The following is a 27785-nucleotide window of genomic DNA, read 5'->3' on the forward strand; positions in this document are numbered from 1 at the left end:
ACTCTCCCTCCTACAGAGGACACAGAGAGGCTCTCCCTCCTACAGAGACACAGAGAGACTCTCCCTCCTACAGAGGACACAGAGAGACTCTCCCTCCTACAAGGAACACAGAGACACTGTGGATCCCATTGACCAGATTCCTAACCCAAACCCAACATACAGAGGTTCAGTGAATGTGGTGTTGAAGGTGTGGAGGTGGATCAGTGTGTCAGAGGAGACTCTGTAGAAGGACAGAGTGCCAGCAGGACAGTCCACATACACTGCTACTCTGTTAGAGACAGAGAAAAGGGCGGAGAACGACCAGGAGATGGATGTTTTTTTGTTATTGTGATAGGTAGTGTAACCGTCATCAGTACACTTCAAGCTCCAGGACTGATCATTCATTCCAAACTCACAGTCATAACTGTCTCCTTTCCTTCTGATTCCTCTGTAAGTCACTGATATATTAATGTCTCCTGTCCACTCTACCTCCAAGTAGCAGCGACCAGTCAGAACATTTCTACACAGCAGCTGAGGACAGCAATCAAATCTGTCTGGATGATCAGGATATGATTGATGCTCCTCCACACGTGTCACCTTCCTGTTGTTGTCAGACAGTTTGAGATTTCTGTGTGTTGTGTTTGGATCCAGTTCCAGTTCACAGGCATCTGATGGAGAGATGAGACACAATACAGCTGCAGTTTATCATCTGTTGATTTATTAACTACTTTACTGAAACCATTCAAACTTAAACCATCTCCATGACAACTGAGACACTCCATCACTGAGGAAGACCATGAGATGTGACTGAAAGCTTTGGACATACAGAGTAAGTGAACCTTTAGATGAGAATGTTTTTCAAACTCAAACTTGATTCCAGCTGATTCCATTTCTAACAAAACACATTTTCCATCATTTTGAACTTTTTTCACTTCTTTTACATATTTCATCCAGTTTTTCTCAAAGTTCTCATGAATCAAACTAAAAACACACTCACACTTCCTCAGACCAGGTTTCAGTCTCTGCAGTCCACCATGGTCCATCCTGGAGGAAGAGACAAAGACACAATCAGCTTCATACACCTTCACTCATATCCACCATTAAACATGAACCAGAGCCCCTCAGTTAGTCAGAGTGTCTGTCCATCTGTCCATACCTGAGAGTGTCCACCTGTCTGTCCATATCTGAGAGTGTCCACCTGTCTGTCCATACCTGAAAGTGTCCATCTGTCCATAACTGAGAGTGTCCATCTGTCCATATCTGAGAGTGTCCACCTGTCTGTCCATACCTGAGAGTGTCCACCTGTCTGTCCATACCTGAGAGTGTCCACCTGTCTGTCCATACCTGAGAGTGTCCACCTGTCTGTCCATACCTGAGAGTGTCCAGTCTCCAGTGTGGATCCTTCAGTCCAGCAGACAGCTTCTCTCCTGACTCTCCTGGATGATTGTAGCTCAGGTCCAGCTCTCTCAGATGGGAGGGGTTGGAGCTCAGAGCTGAGGCCAGAGAAGCACAGCCTTCCTCTGTGATCAGACATCCTGACAGACTGAACACACACAACAGTTCATCTAATGAGCTTCAAAACATTCTCAACTCAATAAACAGGATTTTGTCCTTCGGGCCTTTATGTTCACACTCAGCGCCCCCTGCTGTATGTTGGTGTCATGCAGATACATTTTAGGTTAGTAGAAGGAGAGAAAGCCCATGTTCCTGCTGGAGGCTGCAACTGCTGAAGCTCAGAGTTCAATCTGATGCCATTCTGTTTTTACATTGGCAGAAGAAATGTCTTAAAATATTTTTTGACAGAATTTCTAAAGACAGTAAGAAGATTTAATAGAAATGTACTAATGTTTTATATTAGTTAATATTTTTCATTCCAATGATATTTATGGTGTGATTTCATTTTATTCTGTGTTTAAATATTTAATTTGTACTTTCTAAAAAGAGAAATAAGCTAAATGTGTTATCTACATGACTACATGTGTGGGAATACATGTCGTGTGTTAAGAAGTGTAAGGTGCTTTTATTGTTAAGGTCCTGGAAGGGATGTTCAGAGATTGAGCTGGGCAATATTTGTATTGTTGTTGTGGTTGTTGAACATGGTGGCCGTCAGTAAAGCAGTTGTTGGCTGATCACAAAAAGTTGTCTTCTTTTTGTGTAACAAAATGTACATAAATTATATGACAAACATATATCCTGACTCTCATGTTTGCATTAAAAGAGTTTTACTTTTTATCAACCTATCATCATTTATAGACAAAATATGTTATTTACAATTTACTCAATATATTAACTGTTTATTTTTGTTGTTTCTGGCAGCAATTATCCATCCAAAGCCTCTGTATTGCCCAAACACCCCCTCTATTTACATGAAATGGTTCAGTCCTGCCTCCAAACTAGGCGTGGCACTTCCTAGCAGTGAATTGAGCATAGTGTCTTAACAGCTTCATAAAATACAATCAGGGTTGCAAAAATGACAACAATATCAAAAAACTGACCTGAGAGTTTCCAGTCCACAGTGTGGACTCTCCAGTCCAGCAGAAAGCTGCTTCACTCCTGAATCCTGCAAGTCGTTGTTACTCAGGTCCAGATCTCTCAGACTAGAGGACTGGGAGCTGAGAACTGAGGACAGAGCTGCACAGCTTCTCTTTGAGAGGTTACAGACACTCAACCTGGAGAAGAATTTTGATAAATTAATTCACAGATCCAATATATAAAGAAAGTAAAAGCTTGATGGGTAAACGTTCACAGACAGTTGAATCCTGACCTGAGGGTTTCCAGTCCACAGTGTGGACTCTTCAGTCCAGCAGAAAGCTGCTTCACTCCTGAATCCTGCAGGTCGTTGTTACTCAGGTCCAGATCTCTCAGACTAGAGGACTGGGAGCTGAGAACTGAGGACAGAGCTGCACAGCTTCTCTCTGAGAGCTTACAGTCACTCAGCCTGGAGAAGCATCAGCAGAACAAAAGAATTGCAAACATTACTTTTCTTCATTGAGCAAATATTAAACTACATTAATCTGGATAGTTCTGTGTGCACCTACAGAGCTTTGTTGGAGGCTTTGACCACTGGCAGCAGCCTCAGAAGAGCCTCCTCTGAAGCAGAGTATTTCTTCAGGTCAAACACGTCCAGATCTTTTTCTGATGACAGTAAGATGAAGCCCAGAGCTGACCACTGAGCAGGAGACAGTTTATCTGTGGAGAGGCTTCCTGATCTCAGGTACTGTTGGATCTCCCCCACTAGAGAACGATCATTCAGTTCATTCAGACAGTGGAACAGATTGATGCTTCTCTTTGCAGACACATTCTCACTGATCTTCTTTTTGATGTACTCGACTGTTTTCTGATTGGTCTGTGAGCTACTTCCTGTCAGCAGACCTCGTAGGAGAGTCTGATTGGTCTGCAGTGAAAGACCCAGGAGGAAGCGGAGGAACAAGTCCAGGTGTCCATTTGGACTCTTTAAGGCCTCGTCCACAGCACTCTGGTAGAAACGTGTTGATTTGTCTCTGAACGCTTTAGACCACCTGGATGTTGTTTGTTCTTCTGCCAGCAGATTGACTCCAGACTTGATGAATGTCAGATGGACATGAAGAGCAGCCAGAAACTCTTGAAGGCTCAGATGGACGAAGCAGAAAACCTTGTCCTGGTACAGCCCTCTCTCCTCTTTAAAGACCTGTGTGAACACTCCTGAGTACACTGAGGCTGCTCTGATATCGATGCCACACTCTGTCAGGTCTGATTCATAGAAGATCAGGTTGCCTTTCTGCAGCTGCTCAAAAGCCAGTTTTCCCAGAGACTCGATCATCTTCCTGCTCTCTGGACTCCAGTGTGGATCTATCTCAGCTCCTCCATCATACTTGATGTTCCTCAGTTTGGCCTGAACCACCAGGAAGTGGATGTACATCTCAGTCAGGGTCTTGGGCAGCTCTCTTCTCTTTCTGCTTTTCAACACATCCTCCAGAACTGTAGCAGTGATCCAGCAGAAGACTGGGATGTGGCACATGATGTGGAGGCTTCGTGATGTCTTGATGTGGGAGATGATGGTTCTGGCCTGCTGCTTATCTCTGAATCTCTTCCTGAAGTACTCCTCCTTCTGTGGGTCAGTGAACCCTCTGACCTCTGTCACCATGCCGACACACTCAGGAGGGATCTGATTGGCTGCTGCAGGTCGTGTGGTTATCCAGAGGCGAGCAGAGGGAAGCAGTTTCCCCCTGATGAGGTTTGTCAGCAGCACATCCACTGAAGTGGACTCTGTAACATCAGTCAGGATGTCATTGTTGTGGAAGTCCAGAGGAAGTCGACACTCATCCAGACCGTCAAAGATGAACACAACCTGGAACTCTTCAAACCTGCAGATTCCTGCTTCTTTGGTTTCAGTAAAGAAGTGATGAACAAGTTCCACCAAGCTGTACTTTTTCTCTTTCAGCACATTCAGCTCTCTGAAAGTGAATGGAAATGTGAAGTGTATGTCCTGGTTGGCTTTGTCTTCAGCCCAGTCCAGAGTGAACTTCTGTGTTAAGACTGTTTTCCCAATGCCAGCCACTCCCTTTGTCATCACTGTTCTGATTGGTTCATCTCTTCCAGGTGAGGCTTTAAAGATGTCTTCTTGTCTGATTGTTGCTTCTGGTCTGACTGGTTTCCTGGATGCTGTTTCAATCTGTCTGATCTCATGTTCATCATTAACCTCTGCAGTCCCTCCCTCTGTGATGTAGAGCGGTGTGTAGATCTGATTCAGAAGGGTTGGGTTTCCTGCTTTAGCGATCCCCTCAAACAGACACTGGAACTTCTTCTCCAGGTTAGACTTGAGTTTACGTCGACACTTTGCAGCACCAGTTCCTGAATGAACAAACAACAAATGAAATCAGTGAGTGGATCCTACAGAAAGTCTAGAAATCTGAACATGTAAGTGTGTCTGTGTAGTAGATATGTCACGATATCCAATTTGGTGTCATGATTATTATTAATTGTTTTATTCACGCCCCCCGGTTTGGTGCCTGTATGTTGGAGTTTACCCCAGTGGATCCAAGGGTAGCCTCCCTTCGCCTTCGGGTGTTGTTTGTGCCTATGTTCCAAAAAGCAGTTCAGAGTATCCACCCTTTCTGGACTCCTTAGAGGGGGTGCTGGAGAGTGCTCCCTTTGGGGATTCCCTCCTTCTGCTGGGGGACTTCAACGCTCATGTTGGCAACAACAGTGAGACCTGGAAGGGTGTGATTGGGAGGAACGGCCCCCCCGATCTGAAACCGAGCGGTGTTCTGTTATTGGACTTCTGTGCTCGTCACAGATTGTCTATAACAAACACCATGTTCAAGCATAAGGGTCCATATGTGCATTTGGCACCAGGACACCCTAGGCCGCAGTTTGATGATTGACTTTGAAGTCGTGTTGCCGGACTTGTGGCCGCATGTATTGGACACTCGGGCAAAGAGAGGGGCGGAGCTGTCAACTGATCATCATCTGGTGGTGAGTTGGCTACGATGGTGGGGGAGGATGCCGGTCAGACCTGGCAGACCCAAACGTATTGTGAGGGTCTGCTGGGAACGTCTGACAGAGTCTCCTGTCAGAGAGAGCTTCAACTCCCTGACCATGTACCGGAGGAGGCGGGGGACATTGAGTCCGAGTGGGCCATGGTCCGTGCCTCCATTGTCAAGGCGGCCGACAGGTGCTATGGCCGTAAGGTGGTCGGTGCCTGTCGTTGCGGCAATACCTGAACCCGCTGGTGGACACCTGCGGTGAGGGAATGCTGTCAAGCTGAAGGAGTCCTATATGGCCTTCTTGCTCCCATTTTGGCTTCACTGCATTGGCTTCCCGTAAAATCTAGAATAGAATTTAAAATCCTTCTCCTCACTTTTAAAGCTCTTAATGGTCAGGCTCCATCATATCTGAAAGAGAGTATAGTACCTTATGAACCTATTAGAACACTGTGCTCCCAGCTCATAGAACCTTATGAACCTACTAGAACACTGCGCTCCCAGCTCATTGAACCTTATGAACCTACTAGAACACTGTGCTCCCAGCATGCAGGCCTACTTGTGGTTCCTAGTATCTCTAAAAGTAGAATGGGAGGCAGAGCCTTCAGTTGTCAGGTTCCTCTCCTGTGGAACCATCTCCCAGATTGGGTCGGGGGGGGCAGACACCCTCTCTACGTCTAAGGGTAGGCTTAAAACGTTTCTTTTTTGATAAACCTTATAGTTAGGGTTCCAGCTCCTAGTTTATGCTGCTATAGGCTTAGACTGCCGGGGGACTCCCATGATGCACTGAGCTCCTCTCTCCAGAGCTGGGGACTCGGACTCGCGACTCGGACTCGAGTTGCACTTAAGTCTCACTAAACTGTGACTTCAGACTCGACTTGGACTCGACCTCAAAAGACTTCAGACTTGACTTCGACTCGAGGCTCGAGACTCGCGAACAACCTTTATTTCATGTTATTATTATTATTCTCATTATTTATCTGTCATTCATCTTTTTGTATGATCTCTGGCTCTGAGCTAGATGTAAACACCAACGTCATGCCACGCGCATGCGCCATGTGTGAAGCGCGCATCTTCAGTATCAGACATTGACAATGGCGAGTGCGATAAGTTCAGCAGGAGCCTCAGATCATTACGTTTGGATACAATGCCTTCACACTCCCGTTTTTCCCTGGTTCTCCCATATTTCGAAACCATCTCCCGCCGCCCTCCCGTCATTTCTCCCGTAATTGACAAGCCCCAAATTTGTTTGTTAATAATAATAAGAAGCGCACAATAGCAAAGGTTTTATTTTGAAAGCTCAGACAGGAAACCACCGCAACTCTTATTATGCTTAGTGCCACTAACTTAGTGGCTCCGCTACTAATTATTAAAAAACACAACGTTGCGTTAACTATGGTCATTTTATATATATATTTTATAATATCCCCACACATTCCCTGCTGTGTGTTGTGTTAAGCAGCAGATAAAAGGCAGCTTGGAGAAAAAAATAATGAACATGTGTTTGTACCACAGTGTTAAACTGCAGTGCAGTGTTTCTGTGATGTTCATGTTTTGTTCATTTTGTTATATTTTACAACATTGTTAAAATAATTATTTTTTTGTTGAAGAAAATACAGTTATGGAATTGAAATAATTCTTAGTGTATGTTTCTTCACATCACATTGCAGTAGATTCTCTATAGTGAACCTACAATTGGTACATTTTCATACTGTCCTATATCAAGGTCTAGGTCAAGGTAATAGTCGAAGGTAAATTTGGTAACAGTTTCAGGAGAGGGCATCTCAACATACAAACAGATACTTACATACAAACTTCAGTGACAGCACACCACAAAAACAGACATGGGCAGGTGCTCGCAAGGCTAACTGATCAGGATGAAAGATTGTACAGCTCTAAGGTCAGAATTTGAATTTGAATTAGTGTTGGCGAGAGACTTGAGACTTGACTCGGACTCTTGACCAGAGACTTGAGACTTGACTTGGGCTTGACCCTCAAAGACTTGAGACTTGACTTGGACTCTAGCTCAAAGACTTGAGACTTGACTTGGACTTGTAAAAAATGACTTGTGAACAGCTCTGCCTCTCTCTCTCTCTCTATCCATTAACATTCATGTACTATTAATGCGTCAATAAGCTAAACTTCTTCCCCGGAGTTGTCTGTGCTTTCTCGTCTCACAGGTAATCTGGGCCTGTAGACGTCCGGATGACAGATTCCAGTCCCGGACCTTCAATGTGCTTCTCTCTCCTCTCCTTCCTCTCTCTCCTCTCTCTCCTCTCTCTCCTCTCCTTCCTCTCCTTCCTCTCCTTCTCTCTCCTCTCCTTCCTCTCTCTCTCTCTCCTCTCCTTCCTCTCTCCTCTCCTCTCTCTTTCTCTCCTCTCCTTCCTCTCTCTCCTATCCTTCCTCTCTCTCCTCTCTACTCCAACCGGTCGAGGCAGATGTTCTCCCACTGTGAGTCTGGTTCTGAGGTATCTTCCTGTTTAAAGGGAGTTTTTCTCTCCACTGTCACCAAGTGCTGCTCATGTGGGAATGTTGGGTCTCTTTAAATTAAACCTGAAGAGTTCAGTTTAGACCTGCTCTATGTGGAAAGAGACCTGAGATAACTTTGTTGTGATTTGGCGCTATATAAATAAAGATTGATTGATTGATTGATTTTGGCCACTGTATGGTGGGGACAGTGTGCTGCTGACCTCGACTCGGGACATTGTGGATCGGTGGAAGGAATACTTCGAAGACTGCCTCAAGCCCACCGACACGCCTTCCGGGAGTCTTATAAGGCCTTTTTGGCCTGTGGGACTCCGGAGGCAGCAGTCAGGTACCGAAAGGCCAAGCGGAGTGCAGCTGCGGCGGTCACTGAGGCAAAAACCCGGACATGGGAGGAGTTCGGTGAGGCCATGGAGAACGACTTCCGGACGGCTTCGAAGAGGTTCTGGACGTCTCAGGAGGGGGAAGCAGTGCACCATCAACACTGTGTATGGTGGGGACGGCGCCCTGCTGACCTCGACTCGGGACGTTGTGGATTGGTGGAAGGAATACTTCGAAGGCCTCCTCAATCCCACCGACACGCCTTCCGATAAGGAAGCAGGGCCTGGGGACCCGGGTGTGGGCTCTCCTATCTCTGGGGCTGAGGTCGTTCCTCAAGGCCCTGGATGTTGTGGGGCTGTCATGGTTGACACTACTCCGCAGCATTGCGTGGACAACGGGGGCAGTGCCTCTGGATTGGCAGACTGGGGTGGTGGTCCTTTCTTTTAAGAAGGGAGACCCGAGGGTGTGTTCCAACTATAGGGGGATCACACTCCTCAGCTTCCCTGGTAAGGTCTATTTGGGAATACTGGAGAGAGGGGTCCCTCGGATAGTCGAACCTCAGATTCAGGATGAGCAATGTGCTTTTCGTCCGGGATGTGGAACTGTGGACCAGCTCTACACCCTCGGCAGGATCCTTGAGGGTGCATGGGAGTTTGCCCAACCAGTCCACATGTGTTTTGTGGACTTGGAGAAGGCATTCGACCGTGTCCCTCGGGGAGTCCTGTGGGGGGTTCTCCGGGAGTATGGGGTATCGGACCCCCTGATATGGGCCGTCCGTTCTCTGTACGACCGGTGTCAGAGCTTGGTCCACATTGCCCGTAGTAAGTCAGGCTCGTTTCCGGTGGGGGTTGGACTCCGCCAGGGCTGTCTTTTGTCACCGATCCTGTTCATAATCTTTATGGACAGGATTTCTAGGCGCAGCCAGGGTGTTGAGGGGGTCCGGTTTGGTGACCTCAAGATTGGGTCACTGCTTTTTGCAGATGATGTGGTCCTGTTGGCTTCATCGGACCGTGACCTCCAACTCTCACTGGATTGGTTCGCCGCCGAGTGTGAAGCGGCCGAGATGAGAATCAGCACCTCCAAATCTGAGTCCATGGTCCTCAGCCGAAAAAGGGTGGAGTACACTCTCCGGGTCGGGGATGAGATCCTGCCCCAAGTGGAGGAGTTCAAGTACCTCGGTATCTTGTTCACGAGTGAGGGAAGGATGGAGCGGGAGATCGACAGGTGGATCGGTGCGGCGTCTGCAGTAATGCAGACTCTGCACAGATCCGTCGTGGTGAAGAGGGAGCTGAGCCGAAAGGCAAGGCTCTGGATTTACCAGTCAATCTTCGTTCCTACCCTCACCTATGGTCATGAGCTTTGGGTAGTGACCCAAAGAACGAGATTGCGGGTGCAAGCGGCCGAAATGAGCTTCCTCCGTGGGGTGACTGGGCTCTCAGGGTGAGAAGCTCGGTCATCCGGGAGGAGCTCGGAGTAGACCCGCTGCTCCTCCTTATTGAGAGGAACCAGATGAGGTGGCTCAGGCATCTGTTCTCACGTGGCAAGACTTCCACCTACATACCTGCTTATTTGCACAGACTTGTTCATACACACCTTATTTTAGGTTTATTTTTTGTTTGTTATTAGTTACAGTGGTAGGACCGTTTATTACTGAACATTGATGGACTAAATTGTCAGACTTTAAAGAGAAGTGTTTTGTGATCATTGTACATATGTTATTATATAGTGTATATAGTCAGAGCTCGGACTCTACTCCTTCACTTTTACAAAGTTGATTCTTCATTGAGGATAATTTGACTGTTTGGTTTAATGGTGGTGGCCCAAATTAATTTCTTATTAATAATTAATAACTATTTAAGATAATTATTCATCATTATTAATAGACAAACACACCCTTTCTGCTCCTACACTACTGTGACATTTATGATCGCTACATCAGTTTTATTCATTAAGTTTTATTATAACAGCCTCTGATCTGATGCAGATGTGTGCAGCATATTTACAGCAGAGTTTGAAATATAAACCTCTCCCATGTTGCCTCCATTTCCTCTCCATCATGTTAAATCTGTTAAAATCCTCTTACTGCGCTGCAGACGCTTAGCCAGCTCCTCCTGCTTCATTCTCCTCAGGAAGTGCACTGTGATCTTCAGAAATGCATCTCTGCTGCTCCTCCTCTGCTCTTCCTCCTCACCGTCCAACACCTCCTCATCCTCACTCTGACTCTTTAAGCATTCTGGGTCATCTGGACTCAGACTCCTCTGGACTCTCTTCAGCTCGTTCTTCACAAAAGTGACGATGTTCTCCTCCAGCAGCTGGAACAGAAAGATAAAGTGAACATTTCATTTAAACTGGTAGAACACAACATGTGATTCATTTGTCAGTCTAAAGGCCTGCTGGTCTAAACAGAGCAGCATGGACACTGTTAGGAACTGAATGCTACTTTAGTATTTCATCTATGATTGATGGAGTTAATAGTAAAAGGTGTGTTTGTACATGTACACACCATAAATATGGACTCCAGCTGTGTTTGATGCTGCTGTGCAGACTGATCACTGGGAACCTCTGAGCTCTGCTGCTGAACTCTGTGGAGAAAACATCTCGTTTAAGGACATTTAATGACTCAAATCTGCACTCAGCTTATTAAAGATGTTCTGTCATGATGACTAAATGAACTCCTGTAAATGCTGCTCTGATTTCTGGATGTTAAATTCTTACCTTCCATGAGCAGGTTGTTCATCTCTAAACTTAATAGGAAGCATCATAGACCGATCACTTTTCATGGACACACAGCTGGGTTCAGGAGAGTCTGCTCTCTGCTGCTGCATCCTGATACTAATAAAGAAGTGACAAAATCATGTAGTTAACACCAAAGAAATGCTGACCACCAGTTGAAGTGTCAGAATTAAACTGAAGAGATATTTGGACTTTTGGAGGAAAAACAGTCCTTAAACTATGAACCGAGGTCAACCATGACCCATCAGTTGCTGCAACAGCTTTGAACCCTGAAGCATAAAATACAATTCACCTCAAACAGCCAATATACCAACTGTACAAACATTAGCTGTATGCTATCTTGAAACATATGCAAAGTTTTAACTCAGGTTAAAACATTTTAAACTCACATGGACACATATTTGCATTAGTTCGCACGGTCCCAAAAGATTTCATATTTAATCACATCTTTCCATTGACTGTATGAAGTCACTCCACCTCTACAATTCACCTTTTATTGTTTCTCAACACCCAGATAGGGAGCAGGAACAGACTACGAAGCTCTGGACCAAGAAGTGTTTCCACTTCTCAGGAGAATCAAATAACAACAAACTTCAGTTTTACATTCATACCTTCCATCTGTAGGTTGTCCAACTTTATACTCAATAAAGTTACTCAAACAAATGTGGACTCATCAGACCAACGTACATATTTCTACTGCTATAATTGGTCGACAATGAATGCCTGATTCACTATTTTCACATTATCTGCCACTGCAGGGTTGTTTACATGTTTCAGACTGAATTACCTTCATGTCTTAAAGTATTTAAGTATTAATGGATGTTGTTTAATAAGGATAACTACAGTAATGGAATAAGGCTGGTTGCTGTGTATCAACGGGGTCAGCTCTATGTTCCCACAGCTTTATGTTCCCACAGGGTTAGGGTTGCTCAAAGCCCGTGCGCCATATCAGATGGATCGGTCAACCCAATGAGGAGAAAAGCCTGGTCTACCTGATCTTGTCAGCACAAAAAGACGGCCCAATCAGGACAGCATTGTGCTTAATTTGTAAATTATTGCTCATGAGGGACTTCCACTCGTAGCCTCACAGAGGTACCAGGGCACCACACATGTCTGTGGGACGGAGGGCTGTGGGAACATGGGGCCTAAATTTCAATAATCTCTTAGAAACGTGGGAACATAGACACGCTCCTGTATCAACCCTACCTCAGCACAACAACTTATGGCCTCAAACACTATAAGATGACAGGAAATTCCACCAATTAACTTTTGACCTGTTAATTTAATTATATGACTTCAGCTCATAAATCCTGACATGTGGCTCTCCTTTAAATGTAAATTAGCTGTTCTTTATATACATGTATAATACAAGTCAGTATTGATGGTTCTTACCTGTGTATTAATCAGCATCTGATTAAAACCAGGAGAGTCAAATATTAACAAACCTCAGTTTTAACTTGCATCCTGATACAAACAAACAATTAATAAATCAAAGAGTTTAAAAAGATGAATTTTGAGCAGACTGTCAGCAGCTGAAGTTTTAGAAGCAGAATGAAAATTAGTAAGAAGACAGTGGATGAAATGGGCAACGTTTATATTAACTGTGCTTTATATTACATTTTTGAATATCTCAAAGTATTTCACAACTTGGGAAGCTCAACTGCAGGAGCGCAATGAAAAGATTTGACACACAAAACAGTTCAAAGACGTGCTGAAACATGTCAACACAAAGACTAAATCTGAGAATGTACTCAGCAAATGGATTCATGGACAGGTTTTATCTGCTCACGGAAGACTGATATCCATCTCTGTTCATGTGAGTTCGCTGTAATGTTAAATGTTCATGAATTCATATTTATGTGATGTGGCTCTCTTATCTCTGGTATGAAAACAAGACTGGTCCTGTCAGAGTCAGGCCAGCCTGCTCTTGTTCTCTTTCTCCACCCCAACAGCAGCTCACATGTCCCATGATAATGTCCTAAACCTTTTTTGGTTTTCTTTGTTTTTTTCTTGTAACCTACATCTTGAATATGAAAATAGGTAGGTCTCCCTTATTTGCTATGATGCTGGCTGGAGCAGTAAAGGTGTTAACTGAACACCCTACAAAGTCAGTTGGGGTTCTGGCATCAAGGAGACTGAAGGCTGTGCTGCCACAAACATGTGTCTATTATGAATTCATTTTCATTTCATTTTTGTTTGTTTTTGCCGGTATAATGGAGAACACTGTAAGTAAATCTTCACCTCTGTACACTGAAGATGTCCACTAAGTCTGACTACATACCACCTTCCTGGACATTTGAGCTGGACTACTTTACAGTGCCATGGTCTAAAAAGTCTGGAAAGCCCTGCTCTACATAATATTCATGTTTTCTTTAAGGTTTCTGGGCTATACTTGAATGTAAACAAGTGTGAATTATTGGCAGTGAAAGACTGTTATTTGCTCAATATGAATTTCTATCAAATTTAAATTTCTATCACATTTCTATCAAACACAGAGACATACTTGTATTTATTATACAATAAGGATAAAAACTAGAAGTATTTTAAATTTTACTTCAGTCATTGAAAAATGCTTTCTCATTACATGTTAGTAAAAAACAATCAGACACATAGACCAGCTACTTTTCACTTTAAAAAAAGAAATGAAATACATTATATTTCACTTGCAAGGACAACACCAACAACATAGTTCTTCCGTTGCCGACTGCATTTTGGGGAGGCTTGTAAAAGGTCAGTCGTAGCACCCGGGCAGCAAAGACCCCCAAAATCCTCAAATGGTGCGACGATTATATGTGGTGAAAGTGCTGGTATAGCTGGGAATGATTAGGCGCTTGTCTGAATTTAGAGATAAAGAGTGGCTCTGACAATGATAAAGTTTGGAATTCCCGGAATTGAAAATAGTTTGTAATGGTCTCCAAAGAATTCAGTGGAACTTTGAGGTAAATGGGTATGGCTGATCAGATTGATTGGTCGTAGTTTCTTTTAAGCAGATCAGTCAGTCGATTTTATCCATATATCTCTAGATTGCAACTTAAGTTATCTCGTTACACTTTCATACGGAGCAGGTCAAGATAATACTTTTCATTTGCAGAGGCCCAAAATTCCTCCATGAGAAAGCGCTTGACGGCAGCAGAAAGGAAAAACTCCCCTTTAATAGGAAGAAACCAGGAGCAGAACCTCCTTGCTCTGGTGGACGGCCGTCTGCCTTGACGGGTTGGGTTAAGAGAGAGACGAGTCATCTGAGAATAAGATAATAACTCTGAAAGCAGGAACGGTAGCATGGATCAGATTGGAGAGTTGTGAGTAGCATAAGGAATGCTATGTCTATATCTGATGGTGTGGATAATGCCGAGAATACACCGAAGAGCGGTGGAAAGCAGCCTGCGGCGTGTTGCCATTCAATCTCTATGTAAACGCGACGGCCACACTTCGATGGCAGCGGTGGCGGCGAAGAGTGGCTGCCAGTTCATGAAATGTCTTCCCGACTAGACTTAGTGGTATTATTGAAAAGAAACTGGTCAACGAGGGCTGAGGAACATAGTGTGTAAAAGTGATGTTTTCAAAGTTACACACACATATTGATATAGTGACCATGTTGGTGTTTTATAACACTGAACTCTTTGACATGTGACTGTTGCACAGGTGAACACTGTGATGTCACTGCTGAAACTAGATATTGATTCCTCTTCTCAGGAGAGTCAGATAATAACAAACTTCACTTTTAAATTCTTACCTTCCATCAGCATGTCCATCTTTAAACGTAATAGGAAGCCTCATAGACTGGTCACTCTTCATGGACACACAGCTGTGTTCAGGAGAGTCTGCTCTCTGCTGCTGCATCCTGATACAAACAAACAACAAATCAAAGAGTTTAAAAAGATCAATGTTGAGCAGACTGTCAGCAGCTGAAGTTTTAGAAGCAGAATGAAAATCAGTAAGAAGACAGTGGATGAGAAACGTTCTCCTGTTCATCAAAATGTCATCTGATGAAAGATGCTGTCTCATCTTAGTTGATTAGTTGACTAATCAGTGGTTGAGCTCTTTGTTAACTCACAAAGTTAGTAGTTCATTCTGAGTTATTGTGACTTATTATTCAGTAGTTGAGTGTCAGATGTGACAGTGAGTGTGAATAATGATGGTGGAGTGATGTGAGTGGAGAACAGTGATGGACAGTTAGAGATCCTCATCTCACCTCTGAGCTTTGGTCTGGCTGTCATGTTCCCCACACAGAGAGCTTTTAGAGGGAGGGACTCCCTCCTCTCTGTCCTCACACTGATCCATAGCAGAGAAACAGCTGCTGGGAGAGCTGCACTCACTCACTACAACAAGGTTTCATCACAGGACACATTAGTTCTCATTCGTCTCTCTAACATGTCACAAATACTGTAGAAAACAGAGAAGCAGCAGCTCTTCCCATCAGACACACAGAGCAGGTCCATCTGAGGATTCTGCAGCCTCTGGGACAGTTCACAACATGGACTGTAAAAGAGCTTTCAGTCAAAACAAGTCTGTCTCAGTGTTGGAAGATGGTTGTGTTTTGGATTAAAATGCACCACCGACAAGTTGATTCATGCTTTCCAACTACTTCTGACATTATATGCATTTTTCACTGATGGTATGATTGATTCAAGCTGTCTGACCAGTTCTGACACTCCCTGCATTTGCATTTATGATATAAACTCAGATGACAATCAAAGTGCTGTTGGTTCAACCCGAGAACCACTAACACTAAAACAAGGAAATCATTCTCAAACTGCTCTCCTTTAACTCATAAAGAAACAAATCATCAAGAATCTAAATCTCCTGTAAAACCTGAAGGATTAAATAAATCTAGTGAAACAGACAATCATCATCAGAAACATTTCTACTGTCCAGTCAAACAGTGATTCAACACAATGTGATCAAACTGATGGTTCATCAGACATTTACAGATTTCTCTGGTAGGATTCTCACCTGCTGAAGTCACTTCAGGTCAACTTACAGACACTTTCCACCTTCATGTGTAGAGAAACATCAGGAGAGAAGAAGCTGCTCATTCTCCCTCATCAGTCCTGCTGTCTGTGTGCATTTGATCTGAGGACGCTGTCACATCCTCATAACTTCAGAGTCCACCTTTAAACAACATCAGTGAAGTCAAAACCAGTCTAACCTGTAGCAGAAACCCAGTCAGTGTCAGATATCACATGATGTAGTTCTACTATCTGTCCACTAGATGGAGCCAACTGAACATCTAATGAGCTAAAGATCAGCTCAGCATCATCAGCTGCTGTTAGTATCTCTGACCAACAACATCACTCAGCAGCTTGGATCAACTGGGCTGTGACCCATGTGATACAACAAGCTCATAATACTTATGTACTTTAATTGTACCCCCCACTCAAATGCTACTCCAAAGCACATCTCCCCCCTTCAGGCACCTGCTAAACAATCTTACAGCTGTCCAGATTGACACACCCAGATTGTGTTCAATTTACACATTTTCACACCAGCATTACACTCACACATATAAACGTCATTGTGTTGTCCCTGTATGAAAATGGGAAGGACTTTATTCAAAACTCCCAATGCTCAACCTCAGGACAATTAAAATAATGACCACTTTATTTAGGATATGAAACAATAGGAAATGACCATTAAACTTGCCTCCTGGAATATACGAGCTTTCATCTCTCCTGCTAAAAGACCCAAAGCCCTCAACCACCTTCAAAAGCAAAACTCTGTCATATGTCTCCTACAGGAAACCCATCTGACTGCAATAGAATCACAAAAAATGCATCAATCAAGCCAATTCTAATCAACAAGAAGACTCCATACATTAATAAACAACAGTAGCAGACTGAGGGAAGATTCATCATCATTAATGAAACAATTGGCAAAGATAGTTTAACACATGTGAATATATAATCCCCAAATACAGACACACCCACGTTTTTCCACTCACTGTTTGCAGAAATATCCAAATTCCATGATTCCGTGATTTCAATCTGGTACTTAACCCTTGTTACAACCCAGCTCGTTAAATGAAGGAAGTAACATAAAAACCAGATGTTAAGGTTTAAAATCAAATTATTTATTAATCAAGGGTTACTCAAACCACTAAGCAGAGGGAAAAAAGAGAGAGAACACGAACACACACATGCAGGGCTGTAACAACCCTCACCTGGACAGATCCACTTAACCAAACTCCTATAGACTCATACTCAAGCCATACATATCTGACTATGGACTTAGTGATGCCTGCTGAATTTGAAACCCACACAACAGAGAATATTCTTACTACTCATAATTCCATAAATCATACTCTCACATTGACCTCTTTCTACTAAATAACTCCATACTGTATAGAATGACAGAATCAACCATCAGCACCATTATCTTCTCTGACCTTCACCTGGTAAAGAGACATTTTTAGTTTCCCTGAATCATTTCTTCCTTTAGTTATAACACAGAACAGAATGAGTCTCAGTTTTCTGTGTGGTTGTGATGGTTAACACAACAGCTGCTCTTTAGTCCTTTAGTGGTTCAAACAACCGTGGCAAAATAAACCAAAGCCCTCCTTCTGCAGGTGAATAATATGGTGAATTTATTGTTGGAGCATAAAGACAACCAAGCAGAACAACACATATCAAGCTGAAGTTTTCATCAGCGTCTGATTTTCTGTTTCATGAAACTCTAATAACTGACAAAGCCAACAGAAACATACAGTAACATCACACAGACATCTCTTCACTTTAAACACATTCAGCTTTTTTTTTTTTAGTATTTTCAATTTAAGGAACAACAGGTTGACAACAGGCTGTCAAGGGAAAAACAAACAGACAAAAACATGGGGGCTCCTCAGTTAATAATATTATATATTATGTCCAATGTCTTTAATTGTTAATGTGTAGCGTCCTCAATTGTTTTGATAAAAGCAGTCCGTTTCTTACATTTCCTGGGAAAGGTCACTCTTCTAGTTTTCATAATCCACTGATTAAGGCTTGGAGACTCAGTTTTATACCAGCACTTTGTTATAGCTTTTTTTACACATTCAGTTCGACATCATTCTCGTAATAAACTGGTTTCATGTTTCTTTGAACAGACGAAGAATGAAACGCTTCCTCACAGCCGACTTCAAACGAACATTTTCTTTTAGTCTGCTGTCACTGATCTTCACAAACAGAGCTTGAAAGTAACTCAGTACATTTATTATAGTACTGCAGTGAAGTACAGTTTGAGGTACTTGTACAATGTAGTATCCTTCCAATCCACCACATTTATTTCACAGCTTTAGGTACTTTTCAGATGAAGACTTGATTTACTGCAATACTTAACTACTCTAGCGACTAATGAATGAGTAAAGTACAAAGCATCAAAGTCTACAGTACAGAGCATGAAACTAATTACATAGAAAATTATGTTTGGTGCCAAAATGAAACAAAGCATTTAAAAATAAAGCTAAATACCTTGTTGGCCACTTGTCATGAAGAGAGATTCTTGAGTCCTTAAAGTCTATGAAAGTCCTTTTGACTGTCTGCCTTTGCTTCTACATCAATAATTACAACTTTAACTTTTAAGTCATCTGTGTACATTATATTTTTACAACTATTTATTTACTTATTGCATTAAATTATGGGATGAAATATTAACTTTGAACTATGCATCGTGAACATAGAATATTTAAGCAAAAGCACTTACATTCATTAGATTGAAACATGAATAGAGCTGCATGCTGCTCATTGGATCCTGACAGTAACAACAGCAGAGTCAACTGAGACTAATCAATGAATCATATAGAAGGAAAAATAACTGAGTGTTTGAGTCTGAGACAGATCTGCTTCACAGTGTGTGATGTTTGATTTCAGCAGCTGATCTTCAGTCAGCAGAGTTTCTGTCCACAAGTGAGACTCTCCCTCCTAAAGAGACACAGAGAGACTCTCCCTCCTACAGAGACACAGAGAGGCTCTCCCTCCTACAGAGGACACAGAGAGACTCTCCCTCCTACAGAGACACAGAGAGACTCTCCCTCCTACAGAGGACACAGAGAGACTCTCCCTCCTACAGAGGACGCAGATAGAATGAGCAACTAGACCTGGACCAGACTGTAAATCCAGCATACAGAGGTTCAGTGAATGTGGTGTTGAAGGTGTGGAGGTGGATCAGTGTGTCAGAGGAGACTCTGTAGAAGGACAGAGTGCCAGCAGGGCAGTCCACATACACTGCTACTCTGTTAGAGACAGAGGATGAGGAGATGGGTGTTTCTATGTTATTGTGACAGACAGAGTAACGACCACCATCATAGCAGTCCAGACTCCAGGACTGATCATTCCTTCCAAACCAACAGTCAAAACTGTTTCCTCTCCTTCTGATTCCTCTGTAACTCACTGATATATCAACGTCTCCTCTCCACTCGACCTCCCAGTAACAGTGACCAGTCAGAACATTATTACACAGCAGCTGTTCCCAGTAGTCAAATCTGTCTGGATGATCAGAATATGACTGATCCTCCACAAATGTCACCTTCCTGTTGTTGTCAGACAGTTTGAGGTTTCTGTTCATTGTGTTTGGATCCAGTTCCAGTTCACAGGCATCTGATGGAGAGAACGAGACACAATACAGCTGCAGTTTATCATCTGTTGATTTATTAACTACTTTACTGAAACCATTCAAACTTAAACCATCTCCATGACAACTGAGACACTCCATCACTGAGGAAGACCATGAGATGTGGCTGAAAGCTTTGAACATACAGAGTAAGTGAACCTTTAACAGTTCAGTTAGAACATGAACAGTCAACATGACAGTGATATTCAATAATATTCATGTTTTTTTTTATCAAGTTTGGTGTAAAGTGAAGGTCTTTGCACATCAAGTCTGTTATTTTCATCTCAAACTGTCGTCTGTTACAAACACATTTTACTCCAAATGCTCCAAACAGCTGAAGTCAGTATGAATGAATGAACTTTATCTGCAGGAGAGACATGAGGGACATTTTGGAGCAGGTAGCGCCACCATGTGGACATTTATAAAACATTTCTCTTTTAACTCCTGAACTGTGACGAACAGAAAGACATTTCTGTATCATGGATTAATTGGTTCAAGATAAATGTCAGTTTAGGCCACGCCCATTTCTGACAAAACACATTTTCCATCACTGAAACCATTCAAACTTAAATCATCTCCATGACAACTGAGACACTCCATCACTGAGGAAGAACATGAGATGTGACTGAAAGCTTTGGAGAAATTGAGTAAGTGGACTCTTTCAAAATTCATAGTGAAATCCAATTTTTTTAAAAGTTCAGATGAATCAAACTGAAAACACACTCACACTTCCTCAGACCAGGTTTCAGTCTCTGCAGTCCACCATGGTCCATCCTGGAGGAAGAGATAAAGACACAATCAGCTTCATACACCTTCACTCATATCCACCATTAAACATGAACCGGAGTCCCTCAGTTAGTCAGAGTGTCTGTCCATCTGTCCATACCTGAGAGTGTCTACCTGTCTGTCCATACCTGAGAGTGTCCATCTGTCTGTCCATACCTGAGAGTGTCCACCTGTCCATACCTGAGAGTGTCCATCTGTCCATACCTGAGAGTGTCCACCTGTCTGTCCATACCTGAGAGTGTCCACCTGTCTGTCCATACCTGAGAATGTCCATCTGTCCATACCTGAGGGTGTCCACCTGTCTGTCCATACCTGAGAGTGTCCACCTGTCTGTCCATACCTGAGTGTCAATCTGTCCATACCTGAGAGTGTCCATCTGTCCATACCTGAGAGTGTCCACCTGTCTGTCCATACCTGAGAGATTACACCTGTCTGTCCATACCTGAGAGTGTCCATCTGTCCATACCTGAGAGTGTCCATCTGTCCGTACCTGAGAGTGTCCACCTGTCTGTCCATACCTGAGAGATTACACCTGTCTGTCCATACCTGAGAGTGTCCATCTGTCTGTCCATACCTGAGAGTGTCCACCTGTCTGTCCATACCTGAGAGTGTCCACCTGTCTGTCCATACCTGAGAGTGTCCACCTGTCTGTCCATACCTGAGAGTGTCCACCTGTCTGTACATACCTGAGAGTGTCCACCTGTCTGTCCATACCTGAGAGTGTCCACCTGTCTGTCCATACCTGAGAGTGTCCACCTGTCTGTCCGTACCTGAGAGTGTCCATCTGTCTGTCCATACCTGAGTGTCCATCTGTCTGTCCATACCTGAGAGTGTCCATCTGTCTGCCCATACCTGAGAGTGTCCAGTCTCCAGTGTGGATCCTTCAGTCCAGCAGACAGAAGCTTCTCTCCTGAGTCTCCTGGATGATTGTAGCTCAGGTCCAGCTCTCTCAGATGGGAGGGGTTGGAGCGCAGAGCTGAGGCCAGAGATGCACAGCCTTCCTCTGTGATCAGACATCCTGACAGACTGAACACACACAACAGTTCATCTAATGAGCTTCAAAACATTCTCAACTCAATAAACAGGATTTTGTCCTTCAGGCCTTTATGTTCACACTCAGTGCTATTGCTTAGCTATCTTTAGCTTGCTGGATATATCAGGATCATTCATCAACTCTGTCATGACCGTTACACGAAGTGTGACTGTTGAGTCATGCTAGATAAAAGATGGTTTACAGTCAATATGAAGCTGTTTGATGTGTTAAGCTTCTTTCTAGCTTGAGACATGAGCTGCTAGGTTTGTACTTGAACTTGCTTCATTCAGGTTTTGATTAATTATCAATCAACAAGCAGATAGAAGTTGCCTTATCATTATTATTTGTGTTGTTGTTGTTATTATTATTATTATTACTATTATAATTATTATCAAATTATTATTATTCACCTCATTATAACATGATCATTTGTAATTTTTTTATGTTAACTTTGGGTGTTTACAATATAGGCTACAATTTTTTCTCAAAAGAGGAGACTCCAACAGTGGGACAACAGTGCAACTTTAAAGAGCTGGATTCAGACCAGCAAGTGAAGAAAATGTGTTCTTCACCAGGAATCATGGTGTAAAGCCATTGTCAATTTTAATTAAAATTGTACTGGCTACATTTAAGTGTTCAATCATCTTAGTGCATCTGATTTCAAATAGTTTATGTTTGTAGTTTGAATATTTTGTTTTTCACTTATTCGAAAATGTTTCCTCAAAGATTGAATGTTTTCCAAAGGCTTCTGCTGTTGATAGGTAGTGAAATGAAGGACCATGTTAGGACCGTGGCAGTGTTAAGCTCAAGAAGCAAAATCATATTACTGCTTACACTAGTTACAAGAAACTGTATGAGCAATAATATGCTAACTTGAACAAACAGTATGCTGTTTTTATTATTTCATTAATCTTTAGGATTTAAAATTGATTTGTGGTTAGTTGAATGACCATATATTACAAAATTCAGATACATGCTGACAAGTGATACCTAAAATCAGGGTGGGTGGTACCCTTTTTTTCGGTTAGAGCAACAAGCCCTCAAAATGTCTGTGGGTCGGATGCACTGATACATAACATCCTATACGTGCTCAATTGGATTTAGGTCAGGGGAATACGAGGGCCAGTCAATGGCTTCAATGCCTTCATCATGCAGGAACTGCCTACACACTCTGGACACATGGACAGACAGACATCCCTGAAGGTTATCTGACTTGATGTTATTCTGTGATGATTAAGTTTTCCCCTTCATTTTTTTGAGCAGTGTATATCCTTACTCACTTCAGCTCAGACAGTACACAAAATGTTTTTGGTATCAAAAATACTTCAAATACAATAACTGGCAGAATCCAAAATATGACTTTATGTAAACAGTAATATAAATGACCTGAGAGTTTCCAGTCCACAGTGTGGACTCTCCAGTCCAGTAGAAAGCTGCTTCATTCCTGAATCCTGCAGGTTGTTGTTACTCAGGTCCAGATCTCTCAGACTAGAGGACTGGGAGCTGAGAACTGAGGACAGAGCTGCACAGCTTCTCTCTGAGAGCTTACAGTCACTCAACCTGGAGAAGGATCAGCAGAACAAAAGAATTGCAAACATTTCTTTTCTTCATTTAGCAAAGATTAAACAACATTAATCTGGATAGTTCTGTGTGCACCTACAGAGCTTTGTTGGAGGCTTTGACCACTGGCAGCAGCCTCAGAAGAGCCTCCTCTGAAGCAGAGTATTTCTTCAGGTCAAACACGTCCAGATCTTTTTCTGATGACAGTAAGATGAAGACCAGAGCTGACCACTGAGCAGGAGACAGTTTATCTGTGGAGAGACTTCCTGATCTAAGGTACTGTTGGATCTCCTCCACTAGAGAACAATCATTCAGTTCATTCAGACAGTGGAACAGATTGATGCTTCTTTCTGCAGACACATTCTCACTGATCTTCTTCTTGATGTACTCGAATGTTTTCTGATTGGTCTGTGAGCTACTTCCTGTCCGGGTCAGCAGACCTCGTAGGAGAGTCTGATTGGTCTGCAGGGAAAGACCCAGGAGGAAGCGGAGGAACAAGTCCAGGTGTCCATTTGGACTCTTTAAGGCCTCATCCACAGCTCTCTGGTAGAAGCGTGGTGGTTCAGGTTTGTCTTTAAAGACTTTAGACCACCTGGATGTTGTTTGTTCTTCTGCCAGCAGATTGACTCCAGACTTGATGAATGTCAGATGGACATGAAGAGCAGCCAGAAACTCCTGAACACTCAGATGGACGAAGCAGAACACCTTGTCCTGGTACAGCCCTCTCTCCTCTTTAAAGACCTGTGTGAACACTCCTGAGTACACTGAGGCTGCTCTGATATCGATGCCACACTCTGTCAGGTCGGATTCATAGAAGATCAGGTTGCCTTTCTGCAGCTGCTCAAAAGCCAGTTTTCCCAGAGACTCAATCATCTTCCTGCTCTCTGGACTCCAGTGTGGATCTGTCTCAGTTCCTCCATGATACTTGATGTTCTTCAGTTTGGACTGAACCACCAGGAAGTGGATGTACATCTCAGTCAGGGTCTTGGGCAGCTCTCCTCCCTCTCTGCTTTTCAACACATCCTCCAGAACTGTAGCAGTGATCCAGCAGAAGACTGGGATGTGGCACATGATGTGGAGGCTTCGTGATGTCTTGATGTGGGAGATGATGGTTCTGGCCTTTTTCTTATCTGTGAATCTCTTCCTGAAGTACTTCTTCTTCTGTGGGTCAGTGAACCCTCTGACCTCTGTCACCATGCCGACACACTCAGGAGGGATCTGATTGGCTGCTGCAGGTCGTGTGGTTATCCAGAGGCGAGCAGAGGGAAGCAGTTTCCCCCTGATGAGGTTTGTCAGCAGCACATCCACTGAGGTGGACTCTGTAACATCAGTCAGGATCTCAGTGTTGTGGAAGTCCAGAGGAAGTCGACACTCATCCAAACCGTCAAAGATGAACACAACCTGGAACTCTTCAAACCTGCAGATTCCTGCTTCTTTGGTTTCAGTAAAGAAGTGATGAACAAGTTCCACCAAGCTGTACTTTTTCTCTTTCAGCACATTCAGCTCTCTGAAAGTGAATGGAAATGTGAAGTGTATGTCCTGGTTGGCTTTGTCTTCAGCCCAGTCCAGAGTGAACTTCTGTGTTAAGACTGTTTTCCCAATGCCAGCCACTCCCTTTGTCATCACTGTTCTGATTGGTTCATCTCTTCCAGGTGAGGCTTTAAAGATGTCTTCTTGTCTGATTGTTGTTTCTGGTCTGTCTGGTTTCCTGGATGCTGTTTCAATCTGTCTGATCTCATGTTCATCATTGACCTCTGCAGTCCCTCCCTCTGTGATGTAGAGCGGTGTGTAGATCTGATTCAGAAGGGTTGGGTTTCCTGCTTTAGCGATCCCCTCAAACAGACACTGGAACTTCTTCTCCAGGTTAGACTTGAGTTTACGTCGACACTTTGCAGCACGAGCTCCTGAATGAACAAACAACAAATGAAATCAGTGAGTGGATCCTACAGAAAGTCTAGAAATCTGAACATGTAAGTGTGTCTGTGTAGTTTTTCCTCCTCCATCAGTTTTATTCAGCTCATCAGTGGAGGACAAACAGCCTCTGATCTGATGCAGATGTGTGCAGCATATTTACAGCAGAGTTTGAAATATAAACCTCTCCCATGTTGCCTCCATTTCCTCTCCATCATGTTAAATCTGTTAAAATCCTCTTACTGCTCTGCACACGCTCAGCCAGCTCCTCCTGCTTCATTCTCCTCAGGAAGTGCAGTGTGATCTTCAGAAATGCCTCTCTGCTGCTCTTCCTCTGCTCTTCCTCCTCACCGTCCAACACCTCCTCATCCTCACTCTGACTGTCTAAGCATTCTGGGTCATCTGGACTCAGACCCCTCTGGACTCTCTTCAGCTCGTTCTTCACAAAAGTGACGATGTTCTCCTCCAGCAGCTGGAACAGAAAGATAAAATGAACATTTCATTTAAACTGGTAGAACACAACATGTGATTCATGTGTCAGTCTGAAGGCCTGCTGGTCTAAACAGAGCAGCATGGACACTGTTAGGACCTGAATGCTACTTTACTATTTCATCTGTGGTTGATGGAGTTAATAGTAAAAGGTTTGTTAGTACATGTACACACCATAAATATGGAGTCCAGCTGTGTTTGATGCTGCTGTGCAGACTGATCACTGGGAACCTCTGAGCTCTGCTGCTGAACTCTGTGGAGAAAACATCACGTTTAAGGACATTTAATGACTCAAATCTGCACTCAGCTTATTAAAGATGTTCTGTCATGATGACAAAATGAACTCCTCTAAATGCTGCTCTGATAACTGGATGTTAAATTCTTACCTTCCATCAGCAGGTTGTTCATCTTTAAACTTTAAACTGCTGCCACTGTGTAATTCCCTCATCAGCTCCTCACTACATATACTGCTCTCACTCATTTTCTTTCATTCTAGACACTAGATTGTGATGCTGTTCCTGCTGGTTTCAACCTTATTTGAACTGCTTTCCCTTTATGGTCTGTAAGCCTGTCTGTTGGTTTCTGAGCATTAAAGCTGTTTCCATTGAACCTGTCTGTGGTGTTGTGCCTGGTTCACCTGCTCCGCCCCACATAACACAGGAGGTTTATTCAGCCCAAACAGCCAACCAACCATTATTAAATTCTTACCTTCCATCAGCAGGTTGTCCATCTTTAAACTCAGGTGGACGACCCATAGACCAGTCACTCTTCATGGACACACAGCTGGGTTCAGGAGAGTCTGCTCTCTGCTGCTGCATCCTGATACTAATGAAGAAGTTGACGTTTCAGAACCAAATGAGGAGAGAGATTTGTATCTTTTAATATTGTCCTAATTTGTCATCAATGTTGATTGCTGACTGTATTTTTTATTGCTATTAAAGTCAAAGAACTGAAGGATAAATCATCAGTTTAAATGTCAGAATTAATAGAAATGTTTCAGAACAGAGTGACTGATGAGTTTAAATTCCTCCAGTGATGAAAAGATGATGGCAGCGACTTGGTCATGAGTCAACAGAAGAAGAAGGAAGTGAGGAATTTCAACAGGAGTTCTATGGCTCAGTAACAATCTGTGTTAACCTTAATAACTAAAGATGGAAATATAAACATCCCAGTTCACCTTCAGATGGATGAACACAGCATCAAGCAGCTTTTACTCTGTAAAACTAAGATTTCCTTTAAATTATGACAAATAATCTCTTGTACATTTCCCCATCTGATCCATACAGAAGGAGAAGAAAAAGATCTGAAATTAAACAGGTATAAACTCAGCCTGATGTACATGCCCGGTACATGAGGGTGAAGGTCTGTTCAATTGAATAGCAGGTCGTCCATCTTTAAACTTAATAGGAAGCATCATAGACCAGTCACTCTTCATGGACACACAGCTGGGTTCAGGAGAGTCTGCTCTCTGCTGCTGCATCCTGATACAAACAAACAACAAATCAAAGAGTTTAAAAAGATGAATTTTGAGCAGACTGTCAGCAGCTGAAGTTTTAGAAGCAGAATGAAAATCAGTAAGAAGACAGTGGATGAGAAACGTTCTCCTGTTCATCAAAATGTCATCTGATGAAAGATGCTGTCTCATCTTAGTTGATTAGTTGACTAATCAGTGGTTGAACTCTTTGTTAACTCACAAAGTTAGTAGTTCATTCTGAGTTATTGTGACTTATTATTCAGTAGTTGAGTGTCAGATGTGACAGTGAGTGTGAATAATGATGGTGGAGTGATGTGAGTGGAGAACAGTGATGGACAGTTAGAGATCCTCATCTCACCTCTGAGCTTTGGTCTGGCTGTCATGTTCCCCACACAGAGAGCTTTTAGAGGGAGGGACTCCCTCCTCTCTGTCCTCACACTGATCCATAGCAGAGAAACAGCTGCTGGGAGAGCTGCACTCACTCACTACAACAAGGTTTCATCACAGGACACATTCGTTCTCATTCGTCTCTCTAACATGTCACAAATACTGTAGAAAACAGAGAAGCAGCAGCTCTTCCCATCAGACACACTGAGCAGGTCCATCTGAGGACTCTGCAGCCTCTGGGACAGTTCACAACATGGACTGTAAAAGAGCTTTCAGTCAAACCAGTCCAGTTCTGACACTCCCTACATTTTTCACTGATGATATGATCTCTGATTACAATCAAAGTGCTGTTGGTTCAACCTGAGAACCACTAAAAGTAAAACAAGGAAATCATTCTCAAACTTTTCTCCTTTAACTCATAAAAAAACAATTCATCAAGAATCTAAATCTTCTGTAAAACCTGAAGGATTAAATAAATCTAGTGAAACAGACAATCATCATCAGAAACATTTCTACTGTCCAGTCAAACAGTGAATCAACACAATGTGATCAAACTGATGGTTCATCAGACATTTACAGATTT

General features: G+C 43.0%; 1 protein-coding gene across 1 annotated transcript; it reads right to left on the reverse strand.

Annotated features, from left to right (window-relative positions):
• Positions 1–96: 96 nt before the first annotated feature.
• On the reverse strand, positions 97–27262 carry LOC133979255 (NLR family CARD domain-containing protein 3-like). The gene is made up of 9 exons (XM_062417790.1): positions 27174–27262; positions 26050–26160; positions 25516–25594; positions 25096–25324; positions 23042–24845; positions 22768–22941; positions 21201–21374; positions 20290–20336; positions 97–647 (listed from the first exon to the last, which is right to left on the reverse strand). Exons 1-9 carry the CDS (start codon positions 27260–27262, stop codon positions 97–99), a joined length of 3258 nt encoding a protein of 1085 aa, XP_062273774.1.
• Positions 27263–27785: the final 523 nt, after the last annotated feature.

The sequence above is a fragment of the Scomber scombrus genome, chromosome 1, assembly GCF_963691925.1.
Source record: "Scomber scombrus chromosome 1, fScoSco1.1, whole genome shotgun sequence".
Taxonomy (NCBI): domain Eukaryota; kingdom Metazoa; phylum Chordata; class Actinopteri; order Scombriformes; family Scombridae; genus Scomber; species Scomber scombrus.

Coding starts and splice junctions, on each gene's coding strand:
- LOC133979255 (XM_062417790.1), bottom strand. CDS start 27,262: ATGGATCAGTGTGAGGACAGAGAGGAGGGAGTCCCTCCCTCTAAAAGC. Junction 25,595..26,049: donor GGACAACCTGCTGATGGAAG/GTAAGAATTTAA, acceptor TTTTCTCCACAG/AGTTCAGCAGCAGAGCTCAG. Junction 24,846..25,095: donor GGCTGAGCGTGTGCAGAGCA/GTAAGAGGATTT, acceptor TTGTTCATTCAG/GAGCTCGTGCTGCAAAGTGT.